Source organism: Musa acuminata, chromosome BXJ2-9, assembly GCF_036884655.1.
Source record: "Musa acuminata AAA Group cultivar baxijiao chromosome BXJ2-9, Cavendish_Baxijiao_AAA, whole genome shotgun sequence".
Taxonomy (NCBI): domain Eukaryota; kingdom Viridiplantae; phylum Streptophyta; class Magnoliopsida; order Zingiberales; family Musaceae; genus Musa; species Musa acuminata.
The window spans coordinates 44,395,601-44,405,952 of NC_088346.1; the positions used below are offsets into that span (position 1 = coordinate 44,395,601).

The 10,352-nt window shown below is 36.5% G+C and overlaps 1 protein-coding gene and 1 long non-coding RNA gene across 5 annotated transcripts; one reads left to right on the forward strand and one right to left on the reverse strand.

Annotated features, from left to right (window-relative positions):
• Positions 1 to 2,017: 2,017 nt before the first annotated feature.
• Positions 2,018 to 6,585, forward strand: LOC103998789 (transcription factor SRM1). Of its 4 annotated transcripts, none has more exons than XM_009420372.3 (3): positions 2,018 to 2,164; positions 2,384 to 2,961; positions 5,987 to 6,585. In XM_009420372.3, exons 2-3 carry the CDS (start codon positions 2,612 to 2,614, stop codon positions 6,264 to 6,266), a joined length of 630 nt encoding a protein of 209 aa, XP_009418647.2. In that variant the 5' UTR covers positions 2,018 to 2,164; positions 2,384 to 2,611; the 3' UTR covers positions 6,267 to 6,585. The 4 variants fall into 4 exon arrangements, with proteins under 4 accessions (XP_009418647.2, XP_009418649.2, XP_018686716.2 ...); XM_009420374.3 differs by having other exon boundaries at positions 2,041 to 2,164; positions 2,448 to 2,961; XM_018831171.2 differs by having other exon boundaries at positions 2,078 to 2,164; positions 2,254 to 2,961.
• Positions 6,586 to 7,656: 1,071 nt separating this feature from the next.
• LOC135623559 (uncharacterized) lies at positions 7,657 to 10,051 on the reverse strand. The gene is made up of 2 exons (XR_010491435.1): positions 9,742 to 10,051; positions 7,657 to 8,096 (listed from the first exon to the last, which is right to left on the reverse strand). It is a non-coding gene; the product is annotated as an uncharacterized LOC135623559 (long non-coding RNA).
• Between the last annotated feature and the right edge of the window lie 301 nt (positions 10,052 to 10,352).

Here is a 10,352-nt window from a genome sequence, read left to right on the forward strand (position 1 = left end):
CCGATACGTGTGATGTGCGGTCCGATGGACACCGTCACGAGAGGCACGAGAAGGGATTCGATTACATCTCCGCGGGGCTGAGAAACGCGCATCTTCGCACCCATGGTATTTTAAAAGCGAGGAAACGTCTGGGCCGTCCGATGTGCAAGACGTACGGTCAGATGCACTCCGTCGCGAGTGGCAGAGCACACCAGTTTGGGAGGGATAATTCATTTACCTACTCATGAAATTACACGGTACCGTACCTGTCTTGTGATTCATGAGAAAGGATGGATCCCACAAATAGGAGGAAATGAGCCCTGAAGGAACCATGGTCGCCCACGGTGTCGGCCGACGCGTGGGGCGCAGCGCGTGGGTTTAGAATGTGACCAAAGCAGGCTGCTGGTTTTGTCTCAAGAATCGCGTCGCGCCGGACGACGAGTTCGTTCGTTGTCGGGCTATAACCGGACAGGTGCGCCGACCAAAGCGGTAGCATGCATTACCTGACGGTTTTACATTTCTATCCTCGGATATTCTTTAAATGACACTTTTACCCCTCAGAACATTACAGCCACAGATCTAACATATATTTTTTATACATATTTAACATATATCACTTTTTTTTAACACTCAAGTGTCCTTTATTACTTCATTGAATTAGTTGAATCCTCAATATTTTTATTTTATGAAAATAATACTAGTTAATTTAAGCTTCAAAAATTGGCATATGGTTTTAAGCTGCTTAACTTTTCAGGGGTATGTATGAAACAAAAATCAAATGAAGAGGGTAAATAAGGGAATAAGAAATTTTGTAGGTGTTGCAGATGTAATTTTGAGGTCCTACTGCGCTTGCCGCTTGGTCAAAGATTCAATGGGCGTGGGTGGATTCTGACATGAGACTTTTAGCCCACAGATTGGGATACTGTGGCACAGGGAAATTTTGGTTAGGTATTTTTAATAATTTCTCTATTTTTTAGCAAAGTATAATTTCTGATGGTTTCCATTGTAGATGAAAAAGGAAGTTTTCATGCACCAGACAAATCAGATCTGAGTAGAAGGTTCTTGAAAGTTCTGGTCCAAAATTTGTGTTTCAAGAAGAGGTCAGATTGCAATGGAAAAGAATTGTATTTCTTGATTTTAAATGGGCATACTTGTTATACATGGTTGGCCATTTCTTGTCTGATGTGTTGCAAGAAGCACAGGATGTTTTAGGTTTCTGTAAAAGCTATCATAATCCAAAGTCAAGATTGCATTGATCATTCTCTTTGGCAGCTTAAGCTCAATCGATCTTCCTTCAAATGGGATTAGATAGGGTCTTATTCAAGTTTTAACTCCACAGCAGGTGACTGCAGGATGTTGGATTCATCCATCATATCTCCTCTTTGGACATAGAAGATTAAACAGATCTTTTACTTGGAAAAGTTCTGTCTTCTGGTATACTTCCTCTCTTTTTTTCACTGAGGTCAGATGTTAGTTTACATGGCTGAAGATATAAAAGCTAGTTGGATGTTTGGAGTAAGTCTGAAGTCAACCACCAACACATGTAAGATGTGTCATACTGATGCTGATACACTCCATCCACTTTAAAAAGGATTAGACAATCTAATTAAATTAAGGGTTGATGTGATATGGTAGGAAAATGAAATCTTCTTTACTCTTTGATATGGTAGGATGTTTGTCTTTGTTGTATTTTGACTGTGATCTAATTAAATAATCTTCTTTGCTCTGCTTGTTGCAAACAGTTTCAAGTTATTGTGCTCAATCCATCAGTTTGGTGGCAACAGACAGAAGTAGCACAAGTGGATCTACAATTGGAATCTTGGCTGTAGTGGTCTTTATGCTTGTGCTTCACATGATTCCTGCTGTCTTTGTCTTGTTGATATGGATTGGTTGAAGTTTTGGGTTTTACTGCAAGGCCAAAGGTAAAACCTTGCTGTATTTCTCTTGATGATATTGGATTGGTGGAGGTTTTGGTTTTTACAACAAGGTCAAAGGTAAAACCAATTGGGATATTTTGAGAGGTTATCAGCCTTGGTAATCTCAGGAGCTGAAGCTTTGAACAGGACCTATAAAAACTGTTTCTTTTGTCCAAAGCAAATCCATCAGGCTTTGTCTCTGGTTGTTCTTGTCTCTCTCGGTTTCCCAGACCAAACCCTAACTCCCCTCTTGCTGCCTCTGTTACCAGGTATGAGTGCTTATCTTCCTTAAATTTTTGATCTTGTTTCATCAGGTTGGTTCTTGTGGGATTGATTTAGGCCTTCCCTGTGGTTTCAGAAAGCTCCATCTTCTTGTTGCCTTGGTCTTCATTCTCTTCTTCTTGTTCATCCTCTTCTTTCCTCACTTGGTCATACAGCACTTCAGAACCCCTTTTTGCAGTATTTCTCACCTTTAAATTACCAAGCAGGCATAGATGCTATTCAAGCACCTCGAAGTGTGACTTCAGAGTCCATCTTTGCATGATTTCTCAGTTATCAATCATCAAGCAGACATATTTGGAGTGGTAGTCCAGACTCAGTTTGTTACAGCTGAAGAGAAAGCGTTTCTGGTCATCTGTTTGAGGCAGAGGAAATTTAGGACACAGGAAAGCACCTTCCTTTTGTGAGTTGCATGCTCAGTGGACAGAATTGGCAAGATGGTAAAGGAAGAAGAAAGCTGCTGTTCTGTGTGGACCAGAGAGCAAGAGAAGGCCTTTGAGAACGCTTTGGCAACTCACCCAGAGGATTGCGGTGACCGGTGGGAGAAAATTGCAGCTGGTGTGCCCGGGAAGTCCATCGAGGATATCAGGCACCACTATGAACTTTTGGTGGAGGACATCGATGACATCGAATCTGGCCGAGTTCCAGTACCATCCTATCTTCCTGTCGAAGGTGGTGGGGCTAAAAAGGGAGGGAACTCACATGGTGATCCCAGTCATGGTGGAAGAACATCAAGGTCAGATCAAGAACGACGAAAGGGAATAGCATGGACTGAGGATGAGCACAGGTGAGCTTGTTATGATTCTGCTTATCTTGAATTTACGCTGATGTGATATTGTTGAATACTGATTACTGTCTTATTTCTCTGGGGTTCACTAAAAAGCCATTTTAAAGTAATGTTAGCTACTTCATTCATACATGAACATGCTTATAATACAAAGATTACCTTTATAAAAGAAAATTATGTTAAAACTTAACTTTTATGAGTACTCTTAATTCTTTGTTCAACTCTTTGCTTTTGGACCTTAAATGTCTTCTAGCGTACTTTGTGTTTCTTGTGACAGGTTAAACATGCCTAAATGAAAAATACCTTTTTTCTGGTATTCTGTGTCAAGGTAAAACAAAAAAAAAATCAAAATATGTTGAGTTCTAGACTTACGTCCCCATGTAGTCATCTGAGTGAAGAGCTGTGTGGTTACTCCAATAGGAATAGAGTTGGCCATACTCCCAAGTCTTGTTTGATCTATATGGACATTAACTGGGTTTATCACGGCATCTTAGAAGTATTACTTAAACTGGCATAGTTTCCGTAGCCTATTCAGTGAGGTCTTCAAGATGTTTAGGAGAATAATTCTGGAAAATTTTGATTCAGAAGAGCATTTTGCTGTAAATGCATCATCACAGGCTGAGCTAATATAAGATTGTTGTTGTTGATGATGATGATCTCAAATTGAGGTGACTAAACACTAGAGTAAATGTTTTTTCGATCATATTTTTTTCTTTGCAATTTCAGAGTTCAGAGCATTGTTAACAATTGATTAGGGTAAAATTAGAACATGAATTTTCTACAATAGAATGCATATTTTATTTTGACTTTTCCAGAATATCAAGTGTTCATTACTTCTAAATTGACCTCCATTTGCAAAAATGTCAGATACTGTCACCATCATCTTCCTACCCATTCTGCACTCTTATTTAGAACAAATAGACCAGCTGCAACCTGCAATTGACTTGTTCTCTAATTTCATAGTTGTTGGCATCCCTAACCAGAGCCAATGGCTGCATGTGCAATCTAATCTCTTCTCCTCTTCCTTGCCATACACCACAGTTTGATGCGTCGAGGACTTCAGGTAATTTGCTACATTATCAGTGTTCCCCAGTTCATCTTCCCATCCTTTCTAACTTTTAAGTATATAAGTTCAACATATAACTCTCCTATCTCTTTTCCACAGGATTATATCCAACTTATTTCTGCTTCTCGACTAAGTGTCATAGACCCATATTTTTCCTGGTTAATCTAAGACATTTTTATTTCAGGTACTTTTAACTGATATTTGTGAAGCATGAAAAATAAACCATTACAAAATCAGAAAATTAGAAAAGGTCATAATAATTCATATGTTACATCTGTGAATTTAATGAAGCAATATAAAATTTAAGGTGCTTTGCGGCAATATACAGTTGACACAGATAATATATGCCAAAATGCTAATTTAACTACATAATTGATACAAATTCTAGTCCAAGTTCAAATCTAGAATGACTTAGAAACTTCATTGGTTGTGGGATGCTGGATGTTCCTTCTCAAACAAATCTCTTCAAGGTCTTATGACAGGTCTAGTTTCTGAAAATATTTTGTTCATTAACTGATATTTTCATCCTATTTTTGAACTTCTTCATGTCCTTGTTAAGGACAAGTGAAAAATCATATCAAAGAGACAGGTTAGCTTCGTATATGGTTGATGTCAAGTTCACACACACCAAATTTGAGGCAAACACACAACTTTAATTCTTAATAGTTAGATAAAGCATGTAAGGTTGATTAAGCATTTGTAGATGGAGTTGGAATGATTGCTCTTTTTGTTGTTTGGTTAAGCATGGGAAATTTCATACTGAATGGTTAGAGAAGGTTGAGTATTGCACACTTTGAAGGTACTGACTCAATGGTCAGAGAAGGTTGAGCTTTGTCACAGTTTAGAGTAGTTGGTATATGGAAACAGAAATAAGAGCAGACACATAAAACTAAGCTTCTTGCTCTTGATTGGAAAAACTTGGAAGTTATGGCAAATAAATTTCCTTTTCCTTGATTAAAGAAATTATTCAACCTAATACCTTTTTCTTGATTTAGCAGTTCTGGTCTCTAAGAGAATATTGAGAGACAGATATAAATGCAAAGATGTTGCAAAGATGCAACTTTAGACTTCCAAGAAACTATGTTGTTTGAACACAGTATCATCCACATATGCAAAGACATTGCTGGTGCTTTACATGATTCAAGTAAGAAATGATGATGCTTCTTTGCAACATATAGACATTTCCATCTGATAGCTTCCTGTATTATCTCAGTCAGAGTCAGACCAAGTGTTTTAGATGATGGAAGTCCCTTTCAACTTAAACACACCTTCCTCAATAACAACTTTTACCTTTGAATCTTGCTTCATATTGCAACAGAGATGTTCTTTTTTGTTTTTCTTTTCAATTTCTGCTAGCATGATGTCAACCATTTCAACAGCAAATTGCTAGACTAATTATAATGGGTTTTTTGGCCAATGAATGAATTCTTCTGTAAATCATTGCCATAGTTTTAGTAAATAGTAAATACTTCAGAACCCCATCTTTGTTTATCATAATATGTGATCACATAATCTCAGCTATTATGACTATCATAATTGCAAGTTCTGAAAGCCATAGGACCTCAGCAGCTTTTGAATCATTGCTTCTTCTTTTTTTTCCATAATTTTGTCTCCTGCTTTTGCACTTAGACCTGTTATTGGTATGAAAACATGACACAAATAGATGTTACACAAACTGTGGTAAATCATGAGCAACACAAAGCAATGGTTGATGATCTTTCCAGATGGTGCCGTCGCTTTGAATTTCTTCAATGGTTGGTATAAGATTTGGACAAACTGTGAAAATGCATAAAATTGATGCACATCAATTATAATGTAAAGTACTGGACAACACCTGAAGTTTGTGCATCCAAAATCAAGCATTCATCATTCCTTTAAATCGAGGTTTTCATTCTTTATCTAAGAGTTCTTGAAAATGCAGCATCCTAAATTCTATATCTATTGACTGGTTTTTGATAGATTATTTCTTCTTGGACTTGATAAATATGGGAAAGGAGACTGGAGGAGCATATCTCGCAACTTTGTAATATCAAGGACGCCCACACAAGTTGCAAGTCATGCACAGAAATACTTTATCCGTTTGAATTCAATGAACAAGGAACGGAGAAGGACGAGCATCCACGATATCACCAGCGTCAGAGATGGAGATGCATCAGCCCCTCAAGGGCCAGTCACTGGTTTGGCTGGCGGCAGTGCTACAGTTAATCGTCCAGAGCTACAGTTCCCAGTGCCCCAGTAAGCCGACGACACCATCTGAGTATCTGTTCATGTACAAAGCACAAGTGATGTTTATTGGATATAGGTAGAAGTACATAGATATGTTGTTTATGTAACATAATTAGAGCTGAAACTGCTATGGTTATATGCTGCATCTGTTCAAAGTAATCAACCACAGAGGAAAAGTAATATATGAAAATGATGTGTGTATGTTTGTTGCTTTAGGGTGACTGATTCAGTATGGAGAAGATAGAATATCTACCGGTAAGACACTTGTGAAGATTGTTATCTGGTGTTCTCAAACCATTTTCTTCAACAAATCTACTGTTTTAGTCCCAAAATATGGATGGAATTGGTACTGGTTTTTCCTGTAATTATTACTAGGGTTCTTCTAGGGAAATAATTAGATGCTTCCTTTTATGATTTCATGAGCTCCTTCTAAGAAGATTGTCTCAGACATGATTCTTGATAGTTGGAATAATCTTGATGTAATTGCTGCTCATTTGGAAGCATAAGCAATTTATTATAAGAGGCTTCTGTTGTATTCTCATAGAGAATGGATCTGATTTGTAACTTGGGATCACTGCTCAAAATAATCTCTTTAAAAATATTATACAAATAATCTCTTTAAATCTTTTACTTGTACGTAGATATATATGTGTATAGATATATGTGTATATACATACATACATATATATGTATATACATGTATATACATGTATATACATGTATATGTATGTATATACATGTATATACATACATATACATACATATATATATACATACATATATATATATATACATACATACATATATATATATATATATATATATATATACATACATATATATATATACATACATATATATATATATACATACATATATATATATACATATATACATATATATATACATACATATATATATATACATACATATATATATATACATACATATATATATATACATACATATATATATATATACATATATATATATATAAATAGCATCTCCATGTCTTTCACTTCTTTCTAGTTCTCATCATTCTCAGTCCAAACTGATCTCTAAGTTGGAATTGGCTGCAACTGATGAATGGTCTGTCTGTCTCCTCCAACTCCATAACCTGGTATCCATTGCACAAATAATAAACAGTTGGTTCACAATTCACCAGAAACAACATTTTTGGATCCCCATTCCAGTTTCTCAGATCAGATAACCTTTGATTGTTCTTGAATAAACATCAGATCATGTGTGATCATGCGCAACAAAGAGATTGATAATTTCCTTCTAGTTCACCATAACAAAGTTGACAGCATTACCTGTTTCATCTACATATAATTCCATTGTTGAGAATCCAGATATGTTCAGCCTGATACAACACTTGCTAACTCATGCTAACAAAATCCAGATGAACAATGATCATACAGAAGCTCATGTTATATACAGATATTTCACATATTGTCTTGAAAAAATATAGTTAACTACAATGTAGGAAAAGACATAAATAGCTTCGGTAGAAGGGAACATCCTGTTCACTGGAAGAAATCATTCCTCAAGATCCATCCACTTTCTCTTGTTGAGGATTTAGAATAAAAAAATGTTTAATCAACATTTGAAGGAATTCATCAAACTTTAAGAAGATTAGATCACAGTAGTAGAATCTAGTGAACTTCAAAATATTCTCTTTAGCTTAATATTTGTCATAGAACTTTCCACTTGATTTGCTGGATTTTCCTACCATCGTTGGAGAGTATTATAGCTGACAGACCATGAACGTTGTACTCTTCAATCAACAGGGGATCTGCAACATGAGAAACCTTGACAATCTTTAATTTTTTGCATTGCATACCTGAAGTAATTCACAATCCAGTCAGATTACACCAATTTTTTATCAAAGGATAATCTGACACAAGATTATCCAAATACTGGTGTGCATTAATTGAATCAAGAACACTGGTAAATCAATTTCTGCAAAGCAGTTGGTTGGCTCATGATACAGAATTGATAGAAAATGTACAGAACTCTTAAAATATATGCTTGCGATATTTGAAATTTCATAGTTTTTAGATACTGGAACCCAAATAAAGAAACAAGCAAGCATTGAAATATCTGACATTGCAGGTAATGAAGGAAACACAATCCTTACATTCATAATAGAAGTTTGTACCTAGTACCTGTACTTAAAGATTAGTCTATATTTCAGTCTAATAGGCAGTGTTTCATTGAAATGGACTCAGTTGCACATTTGCGACAAAAGGTAAGCACGTATGAGAAAGATAAACTTAACGTTGCTCTTACAGCTTCATAAGACGCCTTAGGAGACAAAAAGGGATCATCTTCTAATTTTAATACATGTCTTACTCGTGAATACAGATCCAACACAAGGATACTGAAATAGGTCATGGAGGTGAGTAAATGAGTCCAATCCTCAATATTTGGACTATAAAGAGTTTAGGATGTAAGAATAGATTGTTTAATCTATTTAAGGACTTTCTAATTATCCTAGGAGTACGAGCAATTGATGTCTATAATCACATAGTTATATAATTCAAGCAAAGTTATAAAATTAAACCAACAGCCATCAAATATGCACGCCCTCATAAATTTTTCTTCTACTTCTCATTTTTTGCTTTGACATGGCAGAGATAAGATCCATGCTCTATCATCTTGATAACAGAGAGATGATTAGGTTCAAACAAGTTGCAGGTTCAGAATCATCAACAATCAATGATAAGCAATTATGAACCAACTCCATATTACCAACATTTAAACAAGGCACTTGAGCTATCAGCAATAGAACACAGGATTCACATCCTTGATTGAAGGAGGACTAAAAAGACAAAAAATAAATGAGATTGAACACATGATTGGTTTGCATAATATATTATAGTGTAGCTACATGGGAAGGATTTGTTAAATATTTTGCGGACGACTTGTTGCTTGCTCTGAACCCTCAAAATATGGCAGTGTGATCATGACCACGAAAAAGTTATGTATATTGGAAAAGGTTCTGAAGCACTATTTCATCTTAAGCAGTCAGCTAATCAAGCTCAGGACTCTTCAAATCGACACCTTCTTGGAACTTATATTAACTGCGAAGAGATAATAAGCCCACCAAATGCTAGCATGCAGTTAAATTGGAGAACTGAGAGAAGCTCAAGTCATTCCAAGAGGAAGAACCAATGTCATCGTCTCCTTACCCCTAAACAAATTACCCCTAAAAGCCATCACTTTATGGAATTATCGGTCTGAAACTTATGATCGTGCGCCGAATTTTGTACATTCAGTCATGAATTGGCATCAAATAGGGATAGCAACGTGCATAACATCCAAACCTCTGGTTTCAAGACTCCTAAATAAAGCAATCCAATTGACTCAAAATACTCTGAACTTAACTAAATATATGATTTGTTACAACTCCAAATAGATGAAACTTACAGCTTTATTATTGTTGTTGTAATTGACTCAAAATACTAATTCGGAAATAAGGATACCCAAAGGGGGATGCGGGTGCTGCAGGAGGAGGTCGGCTAGTGGTCGAACTTTTTGCGGAGGTACTCTTTAAAGAACTGGCGGCGCGCCTCGGCGCGGGCTTGCTGGGGAGCAATGTTGGCGTAGGAGAGGTTTGATCCGACGGCGATCAGCACGACGCCCATCCCAAACACGCCCGCCGTGGCCGCCAGCTGCTTCGGCGTCGGTGGGAAGTTCCACACCATCGTTTCCGTTCCACGGTGACCTACGCGTGCCGTCTAAGTGTTCGATGAAATGCCTAAAGCAGCAGAACTCGACCAACTCCCTCCTCGATGGACCGAACCGGGCCTGATTGTTCTTATTGGGTTTTCTACTGAACCCAAAAGGGTAGGGATTATTCCTGAAAACTTATGTCATCTGAATTTAAAAATAGTTTAGTGACACAAATATTTTAAAGATATTTTTTTCTAAAAAATATCAACTTTTTATTTTTTTTATTTTTCACATAGCACTCATTTTGCTATATTTTCATAGCGCATCTCTTATTTCATAAAAGATCAATTTATCCTTAACTTTTGCTTCTATCCGATTATTTTTACTTCATATTGTCTATACGTTTTTATCGTCTCTACGT